Below are 20,200 nucleotides of genomic sequence, written 5' to 3'. Positions count from 1 at the left end.
TGGCGGTTTTGCCTCATCTCAGGATTTTGTAAATTGACTTAAAGCTAGACAGGTTGTGGTTCTGGCTTTGAGAACTTCTCAGTGTCTTTGGCATAATTAATGTGTTGGGCATAGATAAATGCTTACAGACTGGCAAGAGAGCTAAGTATTTACCAGTGCAGGGAAAGCATTGCAGGCTCTTTGATGTTTCCATGAGAAATTGCTTGGTACTCTTCACTGATCACTTACCTTCCAGGTTCAGTGAACCTATTCTAGGAAACTATACAGAAAATACACTCTACACTGTGAAAACCTCTCTGGCTTGACAGCCCACTTCTGCTAAGCTCCTGCTAGGCAGAGTGCTTTCCCCATATCATCCTGACAGCATGACACAGTCAAAGAATTGTATTTGCTACTTATTTATGTTATTCTTTTGTTTTAACATGCCCATTTGGAAGCTGGACTGTGACACATGCTGTGGGGAGGCACTGGTACAGCATAGGGCAATTCTTTTGAACCTTGGATTGCAGCACTCATGACCTCAGTCTTGGTGGCAGGGAAGCCAAGAAGCTCTCCTGGAGTTTTCTTGGGCATACCACTCAGTGTTGAAATCATAAACACCTCTGATCTTTTCTTCCTGCACCTTGGACGCGACTTTTTCATTTACCCTACTTATGAACTCTTAAATCCTTTGCAATTCACCTCTAAAACAAAAAAGGTGAACATTCGCACCTTCTTCCCCCATCCATAGTGTCCAATTACAGAAACATACAATTAGGGATGTTAATGACGGATTATTAGGCATTAACCTATAATGCCATGCTCCAATAACAGCAAAACTGGGTCACACTTCAAGTATAATTATCCTGCTTCTCCAATAACACACCCTAGTCATGCCTCTTTTCTGTGAAATCCCTAGTATTTCAATACAAAGCATGGCCAGCTCTAGTTGTCTTGAAGAGTAATTTGAAGTGGGTTGTTGAACTGGCTGGCACATAAACCTGGCCTTCAAAAAGTCTTAACAAACTAGGCTGGAGCATCTTTGCAACTTAGGAGAAAAGCAAAAAAAAAAAAATTTAACCTGCCTTCATTACCTATAGTTGGGAAGGAAGACTCCATTTCACAGAGGGAAGGACTGAGGGGTGTCAAGAGAAGCCTTCTGGGGCAACAGGAATGGTGGCCCCACTGTTTCTGTCTGCCCAGCACTGGGGCAGTACAATAATCTGCAGAGGAAGAGATCATCTAGAGGGTTGAAGAGGGGCAGACAAGAGGAAAAGAAACGCAGTTCATGCAAGCCCACCAGATGAGACTGTGATGCTTAGAAGCACATGAGGAAGTAGCCTGTGATGGTGGAGAGCAGAAGATGTATGAAGACATGTTAAAGTGCAGAAATTGCAAATGAGAGCACCCAAGAGAGGAGAAAAAGGAAATGAAACTCAAATATCTGTAGGCACCATGTCAGGATCTGTATTAACTGAGCAAGCAACCTGTGTTGTAGCATGTGCCCCAGGAGATGTGATACAACTACAAGAATGAGATGGCTGTTTAGAGTCCATAATAATTTTATTGATTGCTCTCACTTTCCTTGCTAATTAGCTAGCAGTAAAGGTATAAAATAAAATAAACACAGTATCCTGGCTTGCCAGTGATATTCTTTATACGTGAAGTTGTCATTCATGTTAACTAGGGTAAATTACATATTTCTAGAAACTGATCCACGAGAAGACCCTGGAGAAGACCATTTAAAAGCTGGGTGAAAAGTTGATTTACCTCCCTAAATGCCAAAATATGCCTTTTCAGTGCATCTGGAGAAGCACTGAGCAAAAAAAGTATTACTCCTACTTTTGGTTTGACTGTGAATTAAGCAAACTTCTCTCCTACAAGTTACTGAGGTTTGGTGGTGGCAGGTCATACATGAAGCCTTTGCTATTTCTGAATGTGCTGGCAGGGAGCACAATTTGTGCTGTTATTTCTCAGAAATGAGGTAAATAGTATGTTCAGACTATTGCCATGAAAAAGGGGAAAATAATATGCTGAGCTGATGATCCTGTCAAAACACCTCTGCTGTGCTGTCCTCTCTTTGGTGACAGCACTGCTGATGAGGGCATTTTGTAGATAGTGAGCATCAGGAAGCAGTTTCTAAAGTGGTGTCCTAGCGCATTATTGGTATGGAAATTGGCTCCCACCCAGGTGCCTAATGGATCTTACCAGATGAATGGATGACCAAGATAGCAAGAACGTGAAATACAAGTGTGTGCTTGTGTGTGGCTTGCCTGACGTTAACCTCATCTCCTGTGACTTCCATGACTACCTGGGTGGCTTGTAGAAAAGCTGAACCTGGGGCTAAGTCAAATCCCACCAGCTCAAGGGAGAGTTTTGTGGCAGAAGGGTTAGGCAACAGTTCCAGCCTTGAAGTTAGGTGCTCAGGTCCGTGTTCAGGCCTATTGATAACTTTTAATTTAATTTAATAGTAGTCTTTTGCCACATAAATGTAATGTGTCATACTTAAACCTCAGGGCTACAGTGGTTCATGTGGTTTAAAGGCTCCCAACTGCTCAAATTGGTGGCCTGGCAGTGCATTGTCTTGGCCAGGTGGGTAGGCAATGGCCCAGACTGAGATAAGCAGCAGCAATCACACCAAGTTCTGGTCTCTGTGGATTTCAGCACAATATTAGTGTTTACTCTTTGGTCTGCGATGACACCCAGAAGCTGGAGGTGCTGGTGGAGCTTAGTAGTACCAGGAGGAGGAGTAGGAATAGAAGAGGGAAATGCCTTCCCCAAAGAACGTGAGGCCCCATCTCCTTCTCTTGGATCTGAGGCAAATGAAATAAATGTTTGTGGCTTGGTGAAAATGCCCTTGTTTCACTGCTACCTGCCTTTGGTGGGGGTGCCTGAGACCACGCTCTGCCACATGAATTTTGGAGACCAAAATACAAAATCTGAATTTGCTGAAATAAAGAAGAGTGTTTTAAACCCAGTCTATTTCTAGCAGATCCTCTGTGGAGAAAACAAAGTCTAATTAAAAACATACTTTAATGTTGCAGCAACCCACTCTTTCACATGTGACCCTGGGAGTCTTCCACCTCTCTGGGTTTGTTAAATCTTGTTAACTGCCTGAGTCCTGCTTGGTTTCAAAGTCAAGCCTGAATAATATCTCCTTCACCATTCTTACTATTTTCAAGACACAAAATTGACATGGTCCTTTTTAGGAAGCTCCACACCTTTATTTTTAGAGAATGCCACTTAAAATTATTTAATGTCTCTTCTTTTGGTAACTGCACGCTTGGTGTTCTTGTGTGTGCTAATCTCCACTTAATCTTTCTTACCACTGCAAATAGCATGGGGGGGAAGATGTTTTTGCAGAACAGCGTGGCTTGGAAATCATGCTTTTTTAATTACCGTCTGTGAAGAAATCTGTTTTTCTACCAGTTGACTTGCATACTTTTTAGTGGTATAACAGGTTCTGAGGAGAGATCTCCACCACAGATAGCAACATGAACTTCCCTCCTTAGAAGGCAGTTGCAACTTGTACCTATAAGATTCTCCTAAATACACCGTCTTACGGTTACTCCCTTTGTAGTGAATGAGTCCAGGGGCTTTGGTCCTTCCCTTTAATAGTCTCTGTGCTTGTGGGCTGAGACTAATTTTTGGAAAGACTGAGGGCAGGAGGCGTGCCCCTGCTTTCCTTCCCTAGCAAGGAACTTCAGCAGAGCAGCAGATGGGAGCAGCAAACATGGTTGTCCAGAGGGCAACATGAGAGCAAGAGAGAGTCCTCACAAACAGCTCCGTACTACATTTCAGTCTTCCACAAGCTGACACCACTGGTATCTCCAGTATCCAGAACTCAGCAGCAGCTGCATGCTGAGGGACCCTCCAGAATTTATTTGAATGCCTTTTTCTGCACATCCATACCATAAAGGACTGTGATGGAAAGGAAAAGAAGCAGCAGAGTAATGTGGTGGGCTCCAAGGACACCTCTGTCCTGGCTTTTGGAAGCTAACAAGAAACTGTGGGATCAAAGAAAAGGTTTGCAAGGTCTTGAGAGGCTTGTTAAAATCCATAGCTCTGACTCTCTTCCCGTAATGTGCTATCCTAAGGCTGACTTGGGAAAACAGCTGAGAAACAACTGAGAGTGTCAAGGGCTAGCCTGAGGTGATCCAGACTGATGGTTTCCCACTGTGACCAAAAGCAAGCATTGGAGATCTTCTCCCTGTTACAGAAATAAGGACCTTCACTGAGCCTGTGTGGGCTGCACAACTTGGGTGCACATTAGCCCTGCCACATCCCTGCCTTACCAGGACCAGCAATGGGCAATGGCTGCAGTCAGGGACATCAGGAGCAGCCAGGAGTGTTGCATGGGCCAGCACTGCTTACTGGGGTCACCATTTCTCAGCTTCCAAGCTCCCTTGCCAAGTGGCACCATCTTGGCATGGCACCTTTGCAGCTCTTGTTGCTGCTGACCTGGTGCAAGCAGAGGTGGGGAGAGTGTTCAGAAGCACCTCACCCATCAGCAGGAAGCTCCTCTTACTTTCCATCCTCTGGTCTGGGTGCTGGCAGACTGTCAGACCTAACAGACCTCAAACCCACTGACAGCGAGTTGCAGAGCCTCTCATTTCCACCCTTAGCTAGATAAATCACCTGAGCCTTAGTCAAAACCTTCTTGCTGGTACAAGAACTCTGCATCTTCCCACTTTTACTCAGAAATCTTCTGGCAGCACTCTCTGTCTCTTCACCTCCAGACATTTGTGTTCAGTTATCCTAAATTATACAGAATGCAAATTTTGCCTGGCCACGACTTTGAAAGGGGCAAAACTAAATGCTGCAGGTCACAGTGTGTTACATCTGATCTGCTCTCCAGATTTACCATCTTTTCGTTTTGTTTTTTTCTCTCTATGAGGTGGTGCTGGTGTCAGATCCTCCTTCTGGTCTGACTGATCATATGGGAAACTTTGTTGTTAATGAGTTTTTTGCAGTTTAAAGGAGAGGGATAGTATTATAAAATATGATTTAAGGGAAGTTTCAAACACCGGTAGCTAAGCAGAAAGATCTTGCTGTCCTTGAGAAACAACTACTGCTGTTTCTCTGTAAAAACACAGTCATACTTCCTCTGCTGCAACTTCTTCACTTCCCCTGGGGAACTTGAATGGCGTGAGAAAACTGAGAGAACAGATCAGGAGTGAGAAAACTGATGACTGCCTGTACCAATGGGACAATTCGAAGATTTGGGGGATTATAGACATAGTACCCACATGCTTCTCTGGGTGCCTACCATGAATTTGAAGTAAATTAGGCAACAAACTTAAAATTTAAGAGCTCTTAAAATCAGACAGAAAACACAGAAAGCTTTTGACTAAGGGATAGCATGCATTATGATTGAACACTGGTGCTGGCAGGGCAGTAGATGAAATCTGTACGTAGGTTGCATTCAGTTTCCTTCAGGCTAGAGGACACAAGAGATGGCATATGGGCATGTCAGCTGAGTGGTGAGCAGAGGGAGGCTGCCCTTGTCACCCTGACCTGGCCATGATGGGAAGGAGTTCTGACATTAGCCTCTCCACCCTCTCTAAACTGTGGTTGTTGGCTGAGCAATACCTGACTAAAGCATACCTGAAGGATGCTAGAGGTGGTTTTTCACAACAGGACTTAAGTGGCCTTGCCCAGGCCACATTTCTGTTACTGGTTTGGGCTTTGGTTTATTAACCACTTCTTGATGAGTCTAACACTTAAGTCACACACCATCATGGCACAAGGTTAGAGGTGTGAAGCCTTTGGGATTAAAAATCTCATACAGCTTCCCCAAGTATTCTTATGTGTATATGCCTACATCAAAAAGGGCAGCCTGCTGCTGTTTTGGCTTGGTTTTGTTTTTTTTAATTTGCTATCAAGAACATTTTTTCCCTACCATCCCAGTTGTGAGAGAAGCAAAAGCAGAAGCTGATACTCGGATGCTCAGTCAAGTCCCATCCTGCCACAGCCTGAAGCAACATGCTGCTCTTCCACTGGTGGCTCAGCTTGACTCCTACTAACCTGCTGTGGGCAGGAGCATTAGCTCAGGCTCTTCAGGCCACACAGTCCTCGACTTGCTCATACTGTGGAAGTGTTTAGTAGATTGACTTTCTCAGAGGTCTCTCTTATTCTGCTGGGTCATTCATTCAAATGCCAAAACTGTGACTCATTAGAAGGAGAAGCTTGGGCCGAGGGGGTGTAGGAAGGAAGAAAAAAAGCTTGCAAGAGCCTTCCTGTTTATCCATGGCTTGGGAAAAAAAACAGCACAACAGAATACACGCACCCTGGCTCCATTATCTTTGCTGGCACAGCACTGGCTTGGCTCTGTCCCTTACCACTCCAGGCCAAATCCAGCCCTGCCACAGGCATGTTTACTTTAGAGGAGTTTACTCGGGAGAGAAATCCAAGCCCCTGAGCCTGAATGCCCACAGTGTGTGAGCAACTGCACGGGCACCGGGAGCCCCCCAAGACAATGAATGCACCATGGGGCTGGCCCCTGGCCACACCAGGGAGGTCATTTGCTTCTCGGCAATTAACGAAGTGGTGGCATGGCTAAAAGAAGTTGAACACACACATTCAAACTGGCTGGGTCCCAGTCTGCTCTGTTCTCACCATCCTTTCCTTGTGGGCGCCCAGTGGGGCCCCAGCGAGCCAGAGCCCGATGCCTGCGCACTGGGCTTTCATTCAGGCCTGGTTGGAAAGGGCTTTTAGGAGAGAGGAGGAGGGGGGAAAGGACCCTTTAGCTTTCTTCTTTTACAACAAATGTCTTCCCGTTTTCTTTTCAGGGAGGAAAAATGCCAGCTTCTCTAAGAAAACTGCAGCAAATGGCTGTTTTCATGGGACTGTTCAGTGGCGGGGGATGCATCCTGATGTATTATCTTATGCAAAGTAAGTCTTGGAGCTGCTGGTAACCTTATTTCTCCTCTGCCCTTTTCATTTTGCTTTTGTGTAGCAGGGAAAATAACAGCATGCAAGACGTGAAAAGCAGATCAAGTTAAGGGAAGTGACTGAGCCTCTGGGCTCTGCCTCTCTGGGCTCCACTTTGTTCAGCCCCAGGGCTGCTGCTCTCACAAGCAGTGCCGCAGGCATTTCCAGAGGCAGGTATTGCATAAGAAGCAGGAGATCAGGAGAAAGTCTGGTTTCTGAGGAGTTTCCCGAGAGTGAGGGTGAAGTGAAAGCTTAGGCAATAATTCAGGTTTTGTTTCTTACTGAGTCTCTATAACTGGGCAGGAAAAGAGCACCATCTGTGAGAAGGAACTGAAATCTAGCAGTTTATCAGTAAATCTCTCTGTGGTGCCGACCCTTAAACACAACAAACCCGTGAAGTGCTAAGACATCATTAGTTTCTCCTGAATGAAGGGCAGGTAAGAGCACTCATCACTGAGAGGAACAGGATAAAGAGAGAAAAGCTGAACAGGTGGCATTACTATTTATAGACAGCACTAGTTTTGATGTTTTTGGCTAAGAAGCCAAATTATTAATACAAATGATAGATTTAAAAAAAAAATATTATTTTTTGTAATTATATCTAGATATTTAGCATCAGACCAGAAACAGGATTTGCCTCTCTCTTGGGGGGTGCTGTAGGCCTCTTGGCCCTATGCCTCTCCGTAGCTGGTACTATCAAATGATATTGCTTTTAACCTACTCTTAGCTCAGAGGATGCTGCCAGAAAAGTGTAGGCAAGCGTGTTCCTCAAGCCCCTAGATAGGCTCTGAAACCTCCCCTTCATTTTACACGTATTAATAACAAATCAGACAAGTCTGGAAAGCAGGCTTTCATTTTAGGCAGCTCATGCCCTCAAGCTCTAGAGTACATGACAGATATATGATCCTCTTACGCTTTAGAATACTAAATCTAGCTTTAACAAGGACATTAGCATTTTTTAATTTTCAGCTTCAGCATTGTTGCCTAGGGATCTCTGGGGGAAAATAAAAAGTCACAGCCTGTGCAATACAGAAGTCAAAGGGCTCATTCCCTGCATCATTTAGCTGTGCAATCAAGTGGTGCAACCTGATGCCTACTTCTTGCTCTGTTGCAATACTGATGGCCACCAAGTAGCTGTCTGGTAACTCAGTGACCAGCCAGCCAGGCTGCTGAAAGAACACTTCATGCTGCAAAAAAATATTCTTCTGTAGCCTCCAATAGGCAAAGGAGCCACACCAGGACCCTTCTTCCCTTGGCCCATGCCTAGGATTATCCCATTTCCTTCTGCTATCCCAGTGCACAGAACTGGCCCATACTGGGACCAGTGAGGAGCAAGTGGTGGAAGAGAAGGCTGAAGAAAAGTTTGTGTGGCTGTGGCCTCTGAAAGCTTGTACAAATACTCAGGTACAATTCCATTTCTACTGACTGTCTTCACCTCCACTCCCTCCTCATGGGACCAGTCTTCTCAGCCAACCCCAGCATTGTTTCAACTCTTACTTAAAATGTTTTGACAAACAGACAAGCTGGGCATATTAGGTCCAATAAATGAGATTCTAACAGGGAACAGCTGAGGAGGATCACCAGGAAACTCAGACCCATTTCCCCTACAACCTGCAGGATGAGCACAACATATGGTTTAATGCAGTTTGGGTGGCTGCTTGCCATGATCCATAGGCAATAAAGGGCTGGCATGCTGCAACCTCTTTTGCTGGGCCTGTTCTGGATAGCCCAGGGGGTTGGGGAAGACCAGCACAGGTGCAGCCTAGCAAAGCTGTTTCTATGCCAACTGAGTGCTGCCTGGTCCTGGGGGATGCCTCTAGTTAGGGAGAGGGAGCATCCTCCTTCTGCTTCATGCTCAAAAGACCAGGAAACACACCTCACACCTTGCTTTATGGCCTTAAGGCGAGAGCAAAGTTGCCAGGGTGGGATTTTCACACATACACCCTCTCTTAGCTTAACTCTGCCCTTCTTCATGTCACGAGAGTGAAGTTAAGCTGGTGTGGAGCACATCTAGAAATCTCAGGCAAGCCTTGAAACTCGTTTGCCTGCATGAGGAGGGTCGGCACATTTCCAGCCTCACAGTTCTGCTTTGTGCAATAGTTGTCAATGGACAGCAATTCCCAGCCATACATAGGAACCAGACACTGATAAATAGCAATTTACTACAATTATCCTCCGTATGCCAACACTGCAGCATCCAGTCTACTCTGCTATTGTTGCTGTTTGACCATTAACTCTAATGGCATCTCTTTGTGCCTCCTTTTCAGTGCATCAGTCAGTAGAGCTCCAGCTTCATGGCTGCCATTTAAAAAGCTGTATGAAGACCACAGCAAGCAGGAGTTTCACAGCAGGAGCAGCAGCTGTTCCTGTTTCACACAAATGACTGCAGCATATTCTCCATTCTTAAAGTATTTTCTGTACCTGCTTTATAAAAAAAAAAAAATTACATTCAGAAAAACTCAAGACATTTGTCCTTATGCTCTTTTTTCCTTTTAGATGACATACAAATGTATGAAAAGCAGGGAGACATCTGTAAGCTGAACATCAGTATGGCACAGGCTGTATTCAGAGCAGTCTTCACTTAAGTGAGATGAATAATGTTACAGCTCAGCACTGCTTCTCTGATGTGAGGGTGCGTTTCCTCCTTTAACCAGATTTCTCCTAATTAATAGTGTCAAGAGTACTTCTCGGGGAGGGTGTGGTAGTCTGAAGGAAATGTCTTTTTTTCTTTTATTTTGATCTTCAGTCTCCTTACTACTCTGTTTCCCTCACCTAGAGGGTTTTGCCAGGACCCAGTATTACCAGCAGGCACTGGAGCAGCTGAACAGCAGTCCTGATGCCCTGGAAGCCCTGGGTGCCCCCCCACTTAAGGTTCACAACATCCGACTGACGGACGGGAGTAACCGTGTGGACACAGAGAGAGCACAGGTAACACCAGGGAGCTGGTGTCACAGGGTGGCTTCCCAAAGCACTGGGTGACAAGACAGCAGCAAGGGGACTTTCAGCAAGTCACAAATGACTTGGGGGCAGGACTCGAAGGCAGTAGGGTGGGATGCCAATTGATTTGGAAAAGAAATGATGATTTCTGGAACATAAATGGATGCTCAGATGTGAAGGATTAGAAACAGCCAGGGCAGCATCCTCATGTTGTGCTATATGGGCACATGGCAGAATGCCAGGAGACCTCCCAAGTCAGTCAAACCCCCTCCTGCTACTGTAAGCCACAAAATCATTTTCAGAAACTTACCAAGATACATCTTTAGAAGATCTGCTGCCTCCCTCTTCTCCCTGGATATGTCCCATGCTGGTTTTTAAAGCTTTATTCAGAACAGAACTTGATAGCTGCTCACCAGATGCTCTGTGGTGCAGCACAAACAGCGTTGTTTTTAGAAGCACCTGTAGGTCTGTGCCAGGGCAAACAGATGCCTGGTGTGGGTCTGAGCACTGGGATTACATAGGCACTGGAGAATGCTGTGCTGGGTGCTGAAGTATTGCACAAGGCTGCCTTGCATCAGCTCACAGTTGAGGCAAAGCAAACCTGCAAATACAAGTCCACTTCCACTCTGGGTTTCTTCTTTCCATCTCTGATTCTACCCCTTAATCCTAGCTGCTCTTCCCTGGTTTTGCTGGTGGTGCGAAACATCCCTAGTGACTTTTCCAAACAACTCACTGAGGGATCTCGTCATGTTTGAGTAATTTTATTCCTCCTGATGACTAGTTTTGAGTCCTGGAGACCAAGCAAGGACAGTAAAGAATGAAGCAGATGGTGCAGTGAAAGAGAGGGGCTCTCAGGACAAGGAAAAACAACAGCAACTCTTACAAAAAATTTCACTTTCCATCGCAATTCAGCCAAATATCACCCACATAATACCCAGGCCAAAACTTTCCTCAGTTGCCCAGGTTTTATAGATTCTACAAGGCGGTAGAATCTAAGTTCCATCTAAGGCTGAAACTGTGGGGAAAAAGCATTTTTATGCTGACTGAAAAGAAGGAAAGAACCGGTCCCACTGATGCTTTCCCATGTCACCTGTTAAAAATGCTGATTGTTCAGGTGACTCAGGGTGAAGTCAAACCCTGCCTTCTGCTGACCTCACCCAGGACACAAACCACCAACTTTCTTTTCTGCTTTTTCATTCTCATGAGCAATCACGTTCTCATGAAATAAACTAGTTAATCATCATTAATGTCACATCACAGATCAATTTACTGGCCCCACAACATCCCCACCTCCTGCCTTAGACTGTGTGGAATTGGCTGTGGTTGATGCTGCAGCTCCTAGCTTTGTTTGTTAAACAACTGGGTGGTAGAATTTGTGACAGTGAGAAAAATAGTTGAATGCAGGATAATGGACTGATCTGTAGAGGATCTTAACCTCCAAGATCGTTGTGGTTATGGGAAGCTTTAGCACAGTACAGGTTGCCTCTGGATCACCATGTGTTCTGGTAAGGAAAGGTGTTTGCTCCTAAATATTTCAGTGAGTGATTGGTTTTCCCTGGGGGTTGCAGCTGTAACACAGTACATTCTTTCAACAGCAGGAAATTAATGTATGGCAGAGCAGGCATACTTGGACAGCCATGCATACTTTAGCCATTTGAAAAGGTTAGTAGAACACTTAAATTAGCTTAAAAAAAAAATAGCCTTTAAGTTAAAATGGAGTAGTCTTTGACTGTGTGAGGAGTAAATGTCCATTACAGTGACATGCTTCACTGAATCTTTAACTTACTCTTAAATCTGCAGATAAAGTTACCAGTATCTGGAACAAAATCAGCAGGGTACCTCTATATTAACTCAGAGATGGACCATGCCCATCAGTGGTGAGTACCGGGAGAAGCACATAGGGTACAGGGAAAAAAAAGTGTCAAGAAGAAAGAGTAGAGCAGGATACTTGCCTTAGCCATCCGTGTTGCTGAGATCGTGCACATAAAGGAAGAATAAATTCATGTCTTGACGGTCTTGTGGAAGGTTATTACTATCATTATGCAAAAAAATGTGCTAGTTGAGAATCATTTGTGTGAAACGTGTTCTACAAACTATAGCTCAGCATACATACAAATACTGTGAGCCAAGGTAACGTGTTGTCCCCTCCTGTGCCTCCTCCCCAAGAAGGTTCAATTGAACAGCAGTCCTAACTGCAGTGTAGCATCATGTAGGGGAATTACCTTGCACGTTACATCAAAGCCTAAAAATCATGCAGGATTTTTTTCAAGCTGTCCAACAAACAGTCTTTATAGTTAAGAAAGTGCTAGAACAGATAAATTACAGTAGAAGGACATAGGACTCCACATAATATAGTAGCCACTTAACATTTTTGTAATACTGAAGCCTGAAAGCCTCACTTGCTAAGGGTAAACCAGTTCCTAAAACTGAGCAAAGAGTTAATACATGGATCCAAAGTCTATCTTCCATTGCAAAAGAGGAAATTTCATTAGATTAAATTTCATTAGATTAACTCTTCATGGTTATTTGTTCTGGAGCTTGTTAGGCACTTCTGTTAGCTCTATTTAGAAACTCAAAGAAAACATTTTTTCTCAGCTGCCACCAGCCATATGGTTATGTTTTCTTCTCATAATTACATGAGCACAACTTGCTTTATTACTCTTCTGAATAGCTGTGGGAAGCAAAGTGTAAAATGATGGGAAGAAGGCACTAGGCTGTGACTTGACAGGCTCAGGGCCAGCTCTGTCCTCCTCCCTGCTGACCAGAGATACCCCCAGAGGCCCACAGCCATCTTTCTTGCACACTTATGCTGGCCACATGGGCTCTGATCTCCTCACTACTCCTCCTCCTCCTCCCCATTCTTACAGAGGTGTCAAAATAATAGTTCCCTCCCTTTCACTGAGTTACTGTAAAGATAACTGAAGGTTATAAAGGTGTTAAACTACAGCATGGATTGAAGTGCATACATATCTCTCAGAGGTTTATTTTAAAGTGAGTTCTCCATGCATTTCTGCGAGCTTAGGAGGAAAAAATCCCCCCCCCCAAACCCAATCCAGCATGTCTTCTGTAAAAGGCTTTGTAGCAGATGAATCTGTCTGACAGCCATCTCTGCCCACACTGAGTCTTGGCGGGGCTGTGCAGGACTTGGTGTCCTCACAGCCATCTTAGGAACCAGGAGTAAAATGTCTGGTTCCCATCTTGCTTCATGAGGAAGAGCTCCTAAAATCCCCAGTAGGAACAACAAAGATGAAAGCAGGCCATCCTGGTGGGGCACAAGGGCATTTCCAGTGGAGGCTGAGAAGGCAAGTACAACAACACAGGCACAGTTCAATGGCAGGAGGTGAGTGTTCTGCGTAAGAGTAGTTGAGGCTCCTAAGACACTGAAATGCTTTTGACCCTGAGCACACAGCCTGTCCATACCACTCTGCTTTGTGAATTTGTGTAGTTTTTAAAAAAGAGGGCAACTGGGAGTGCATGAGCTGGTTTGGACTTGGGAGGATCGTTCACTCAGGTATAGGCAGCACAGGGGTGGGGAGGGTGCCCAGAGGTGAGGGCAACCAAAGCACCAGTCCTGCAAAGTGATGCTTGCCTGCTCAGAAGCAAGAAGAGGGAAGGGCTGAGCCCCCAGGCCATGCTGGAGGAAGCAACCAGTTGCTCCTTTGAACCCAGTTCTAAACGAGGCTTGTTCTGGGACAGATGGAGGTGGAGGGCTGGCAAGTGAAGAGCCCTGCCACAGCCCCATCTCACAGAGGTGCAGCAGCCTAATGACCTCCCTGGATGTTCTGTTGTGCTGACTGCAGCAAAAGCAGAGCTGGGTGAGTGTCAGGAGCTTTTGGAAAATCCTATTGTGGTGCCCCGACAGAACAGTCCTTCCCATCTGGAAAAGCAGCACCAGCAGTCTCACAGAAGTGGGTTTGGAGCAGAGCTTAAAGAAAGGAAAAGGCTCCCCCTCAGTCTTCAACAAATGCAGTTTTCCTCCTCCTTTGAGTAACCACTGTCGTACCCTGTCAGAGTTTCAGCAGTCACATTGAGAGATCACACAGTGTTCAAACTCCTCCAAGCCAGGATAATTCCTTAGCAACATGGTCTGGCTCCAAGGCTGGAGAGGAACAGATTGAGGAATGCACCCGCAGGATGGAGAGGAAGAAAGGCACCGGGTTGGGGGAGGAATGTCCTTTCTAAAAATAGCTGGCAGGATTTTATTTGTGTTGCAACAAATAGGAACATGCTTCCCAGACCTTTAAATCTGGGCTGTGCAACACTAGTAGGGAAAACAGCTTTTCAGAAACTGGCACTTACAAATCAAGTTCTAAAGAGAGAATTTTTAAAAGCAGTGGATGTGTGAAGTGATTTCTCTGTGCCAGGTGTTTCCACAATGACTTTACTACTATATTAAACATTATTGAAGCAAATTAAAAAGCTCTTGGTTTGTGTCAGTTGGTGCCTCCAGGATGTCACCTTGAAACTGCGGGATGGTCAGAATATTCCAGTTTACCACTCCTCTGTGGAAAGCATGGATGTACAAGAAGGCTAAAAATCAAAAGCAGCTGCCTCTCCACCTCCCATTGAGCCAAAGGAGCCATTAATCGATTGCATCCTGCTGTGTCCATGAATGTCCACGGTTGTTACAAGCAGCAATTTTACTTAAGTGGGTGCTCTCAAGGCAATTTTCTCTCTAAATTTACCTCATAATCATAATTTCTTTCTTTTGTTGGTTTAATTCATGTGGTCAGCAGAAGCCTAAAATAAATATCTTGCAAAAGTGTCGCTGTTCCAGAGAAGTTGTGTTATACCCTCTGTGTGCTGGTATTATGAATGTGAAATAAACAAACAGCTGCCAGGGGATTTTCTACCACTGCAGCCCAAATTCAGGACAGTTGAGCTGCTCTGGCTTGTCTAGAATACTAAGTCAGTTTCTCAATGTGATTCCCTCAATGCTTCTTTTTTCACCCCCATTTCTCAGTGAGTGAACTTGCCAGCAGCACCCTGCACTCATCAAGAACAAGTTACAGATTGGGCAGATTCACACCCTCACAGTCACCATTAAAAAGCACAGGAGATAGCCCAGACCACTCACTGCAGCTTATGAATCCCAAGAAGAGGCTCATGAGTCACACTGCTCATGCTGAAGGTTACTCAGAAGAAGCCACTGTTTTCCACCAGCACTGCCCAACATGAGTTCGGGAGAGCACATTCCCTCCCACACCTCTTCTTAGGGAGCAAAACATTCAGGAGGTGCAGAAGAGGTAAAACACGGACACAGTTAAGTTGAAATACAACATTTTCAACTTTTTTAATTGTGCCTTGATTCTGCCGATGCAGCAGAGAATTGCCCTTCCCCAGAAACAAGTTGAGGAATAAGGAAAAAGAAAAAAAAGCAACCCAAAAAACCAAACTTCCACACCCTACCCCTCCCCAAACTGCATATTCTAACAGTGTAAAGCCTAAGGCACAAGGCTTGCCCTCGTATCCTGAAATAACATAAGAGTCACTGAAAATGCCCAGAAAAAAGAGCACCTTGGATTTACTGTAACGGAGCAGGTTAATGCAGATACAGATAGTGAAAGCCCAGAGCTTACACCACTCAGTTCCTTTCTCCCCACCCCCCCTCTCCATAACAATGTCCAAATTCTAGAAATACACCAAAGGTAGAGACAATGCAAAGCTTTTCAAGAGTACTGAGCAGAGAGAGCTGGATTAAAGACCAGCAAGCATTTTCCTGCTCAACAATGACCCAGCAAACTGGGCAAGGTACTTTTGACGAGCTCTGCAGAGAAAATGCTAAAGCAAATGAAGGGAGGGACTAGAGGATCACTGCAACAACAGCATCTGTGACAAAATCAGTTTTTTTAGAACATAAAAAACCAACAACAACAACAAAACCAGCAAACAACCAACAAACGAAACCCACTCCAGATTTAGTTTGAAATTCACAAAGAGCTGCCCAGGATGAGTAGCACCTGTAGGACCTGATCCAACCTATATGAATGCCCAGCACACCAGGGGAAGGATTAGGATGAGTCAAGGGGAGACAGCACGTCCCAACTTTAAGACTGAAAACACTGCTATGTAGTTTCACAAAACAAAATACAAACCATGTGATTTAAAATTATTAGCTTTGCACTACTGCAGCCTACCTACAACAAGACCACCTGGGAGCTGTGGATATCTCCTGGCCACCCAGTGTCTCAGAGCTTGAGCAACTCTGGCTTTTGGTCACTCCAGAAGCTTGAAGGAGCACTTCATATCCATCAGTTATCACTTCTCTGGCTGCAGCTTTGACTCATTACCAATCTCCAAAGGATTCGTGGCTGTTGAAAGCAACCCCACTCCATGCAGTCCCTTCTTACATTTGTGCTAGGAGCACCTGGCACACACTGCCCTTCCCTTGCTTCTTGTCACCACTGTGAACTTGGGACCTTCAGTGGCTGCAGGGTGTACAACTGTCCAGGAAAAGTGTCCACAACCACCCCAGCCTGTGTCACAGCACTTGCTCAGCACCCTCCTGCCTCCTGAGCCAGCACATGCAATATCCCTGCTCTGGCTTCACAAATTACTGCACCGTAATACCACAGGCTGGCCTGGCTCTAACCCTGGTTATCCTAGGCCTGAGGGAGGGAACCCCACACAAACCTCACCAGTAGCACTGGAACAACCTTGCTTGGGGGGAAGCAGAGCTTGCAAACAGGTTTGCATCTCCTGCTTTCTCCCTACAGCACCTATTTAACTTTGGGCACTCCTGGTCATCCTAGCTAATCCCTAGGTTCATCCAAGCTGTGGAAATGGATGGTAACATCATATCATGCAAACATTTTTCTAAATAAAATCTTTAAATCTGGAGAGGAAAAAAGCAATGGGTGGAGCTAGAAACCAGATCAGTGAGAGGGACAAGAGTAAAATAGCATTCAAATACTTGCTTTTGTTTTACTGCCTAACAGCAAACACAGAATTTCTTACCTCTTAAAGAGCCTCAGAAGCCACTTCCTCTCAGTGCTTGAGCTCTTCTTAAGACATATATTCGAAGAGAGAAAAGAAGCAGCAAGCTGATGTGTTCGGTGCCAAGTTGCTCCAGCCATGTGTCTCCCATTAAACTCACCACAGCCCAGGGCGGCTGCTTTCAGAGAGAACACAGGTGCAGCAGGAACAGCCAAGAGGGCTGGAGCATGCCAGGAACATGGGGAGAGCAGAGGGTTCAGAACACCTTTTCAGCAGCTGCTCAAATCCCAAATAACTTCAGGAGGGCACCAGGGCATCCCTCTTCCCCTTGCAGTCTTTTCTAAGGAAAGCTGAAGTAGATTCAGTTGTATTAAACATCACTGAGTCATTAAAGTACCAATTCATTATAATCATACTGTGTTTCATATAATTTTATCACTGGGCTGGACAGTAATAATCTTTTGATAAAACCCTCAGTTAAATATCTTTAGAAAGCTTTGTTTTTGTTTTTTTTTTTCCCCTCTATCTATGGAATGATTCTGGTCAGGAGGAGTCTCTGGAGATCATCTGCTCCAATTGCCTCACTCACAGCAGGAGCAACTAAAGGAAATTGCCTGGAATTGCATCCACCTCAGTTTCGAAGATCACAGAGGGTGGAGACTCCACAACCTCTGGAGGAGCAGTACCAGTGTAGAACTATTCTCACATTAAAAAAAGCTTTTTTTAATGTTTAAACAGAATTTCCTGCGCTTCAGTGTGTGCCCATTGCCTCTTACACTGCCACTGGGCACCATCGAGAAGAACCTGGCTCTGTCCTCTTTACTCTTCCCCCACAGGTATACACATTGATAAGATCCCTCCCAAGCCTTCTCTAGGCTTGCCAGGCTGACAATCCCAGGTCTCTGAGCCTCATTAACAGATCCTGCAATCCTTTAATCATCATAATAATTTTCACTATGCTAAATAATTTCTTTTAAATTGGCTTGAAAATTTGCATAGCTCCTTTTCCGGTTGGTGTGGTTAGAACACCCATCACCTTCTGGGTGACCTTTGCTGGATTACATGGTTGTTTCTTACTGTCTATTTTGATTTTAATCGTTTCTGCCAGGCTCTCATCACCCTTGAGGAAACCATCAAGCAGGCAGGCTGTTATGGGCAAGGACTTATTTACAACTGAGGAACAATAAACAAACACAGCTTAGCAGACTGTTACCATGCCAGCACCTATTTGAGCCGGAACTGGCTAGTACACAGGGTCTATATAAAAGCAGATGTTCCACAGTGGAATAAAAGCAGCCATTCCATAAAGGCTGATGCATTGCCTTTTGGCTCAGCTTCTCCAGGCAGTAATATGGTTTTGTCCAACTCATGGACCTGTCAGTTCACTTCCCAGCTTGGGCAGTTGTCTTGCATTGACAGGGAACATGAGACTTTTGGATTCACCTCCCATTTAAAAATGAGGCTGCATCCAGTTCTTTCCCACCACTTGCCTGCATCTTTTCTGCTTGTTGCAGCAAAATCGTGTTCCTTGTTTTCCATATCAAAATTTGCTATGAAGTTCCCTGCAGCCTGGCCCAGGCAGTCTGTAACACCAGCACTGATAGAAAACTGTCACATTCCTGATGTTGCTTTGGCAGCCCCATCACACCTGGCTCAACACTTTTTGATTCACTTTATGTGGCACCAAGTGTATAAATATATATAGAAAAGTTCTTGACCAAGCTAATGCAGATTCTGCTGCTTTCCCAGATTTAGAAGCAAGTACTTTTATTTAGTAACTTCTGAGACACAGCCTCTGCCTCTTGCCAGGGAGGCTGAGTCTCAAAAAACAAAAACTTCATCCAGGCAAAAACTTCCATCCAGCAACCAAAGCAGCTGGATCTCACAGGGTGCTGCTACTAGAAGGCAGCAGCAGGTGAGGTGATAGTGTGGCAGCTCAGGAGGTTTTCTTGTAAGGATTAGTTAAAAGGCACCTGTGAAATTAAGTCTGTACACTGGGATTACAAATAATTAAAGAGATGGGCTACACTGTTTTCAACACGTTGAGAGCTGTGATTCTGATTGCACAAGCAAGCAAAGACTCAATACAGTTAGGTTCTCTGTGTTTTTAGGAAAAAATAAATAATCCTTTTTAAGTAGTTAAATTCCCTTTCCTCTAATTTTGCAGTAAATGTTGTGGACCTAACACTGTTTCACTTGAACAAATCCTAGCCCTTTCTTAAGTCAGAGACTTTTATCGTGCCCCATATGGACATGTTTTGGGTTTTTTTCCTTTTCTCTTGAATAACTCCTCCAGATTGTGTTTTTATGGAACCAAAATATTTCACTTTTACAGAGCTATATGATTGCCAGCTACGACAGGAACAATTAATGAAATTAAGCAGTGTTAGAAGAGGAAATGCCTTTCCATAGAAGAGGAAATACTCTTCTCACCCAGCATCTTCCCCAGAGGAAGTCACATCAGGCAAATAGCAGTTCTGGACACAGAGCATCTTGAAGGAGATGTTTCACTGCTTCAGAGCACAATGCTCGGCATGTTTTGTTAAAACTGGATTAATACTGATGTGCATCTGGCTCCATCCTGTCCTGGCTCTGCAGCCATCTTACCTTGCACACCATTCATTGGCATTTAAGTACCATCTTTCCAGCCCTCCTTCAGGCAGGCAGGTCCTTTCCTGCCTGTCAGAACATGGGAAATAAGAGTCCTAAATTTAATGGCAATGTGTTTCTAAGTTTAATATACACCACAAAAAAACAAAAAAACAAACCAGGAAGATTTACATGGGTAATCTGTATTTATTAACCCCAATGACAGTTAATTTCACATCTGTAAATGCTTTATCCTGCAAGATCTTCACAGTGCAAATACGTTGCTTGAGAGTGGAAAAGACTATTGGTGTATATTTGCTGTACAAATCAAACAAATGTGTAATTCAAAAAACTAAAGTAGCAGTAATCCTGCTGTATGGGTGTTCAGAAAAATCACTTCACAAATTCTTAAAAAAAAAAAAAAAGCAAGTGCATTTGAACAGGAGACTCCATCGAACACCTTAGAAGTCATTTCCAGCAATGCACTTTTTGTGCTACCCAGAGCCAAGCGGGAAGGTGCAGTCACCCACCTCAGAAGAGGTTTAAGTTCCAGCAGTTTGAATGCAGCATTGTACTTAAGCTTCAGTATCGATTCCAGTCATCATGCAGTCAATCTGCAAACTAGTGTGACTTTTGGAATTTTGTTTTAAATCACTAATGCTGTCTTGAAGAAAGATCAGGGTGTTTGGGGTTTGTTTTTTTGTGTGCGTGGTGGTTTGTTTTTTTTAATTTGTGTTCTAAAGTGTTTCCCCAATGCGTGAACAACAAAAGACCCATCAGCTGTTCAGAAAACAATATTTCATTTATTGTAAAGTTCCTGGAACAA

The 20,200-nt window shown here is 44.5% G+C and overlaps 1 protein-coding gene across 5 annotated transcripts in view; it reads left to right on the top strand.

Annotated features, from left to right (window-relative positions):
* COA1 (cytochrome c oxidase assembly factor 1) overlaps positions 1–14,614 on the top strand; it is a 52,532-nt gene extending 37,918 nt beyond the window's left edge. For 2 of the 5 annotated variants that reach the window (XM_071736197.1, XM_071736196.1), the window contains exons 2-5: positions 6,771–6,873; positions 9,689–9,840; positions 11,650–11,726; positions 14,287–14,614. In XM_071736197.1, coding sequence (XP_071592298.1) covers positions 6,780–6,873; positions 9,689–9,840; positions 11,650–11,726; positions 14,287–14,383 — 420 coding nt within the window. In that variant the 5' untranslated portion in view covers positions 6,771–6,779 and the 3' untranslated portion in view covers positions 14,384–14,614. Of the gene's footprint in view, positions 1–6,408; positions 6,499–6,770; positions 6,874–9,688; positions 9,841–11,649; positions 11,727–14,213 lie in introns of those variants that run through there. The other 3 variants (XM_071736200.1, XM_071736195.1, XM_071736199.1) reach the window with 3 other exon arrangements.
* Positions 14,615–20,200: the final 5,586 nt, after the last annotated feature.

Source organism: Heliangelus exortis, chromosome 2, assembly GCF_036169615.1.
Source record: "Heliangelus exortis chromosome 2, bHelExo1.hap1, whole genome shotgun sequence".
NCBI classification, from domain to species: Eukaryota; Metazoa; Chordata; class Aves; order Apodiformes; family Trochilidae; genus Heliangelus; species Heliangelus exortis.
Note: the sequence above shows the minus strand (reverse complement) of the source record. Positions and strands in the feature narration are given on the sequence as shown.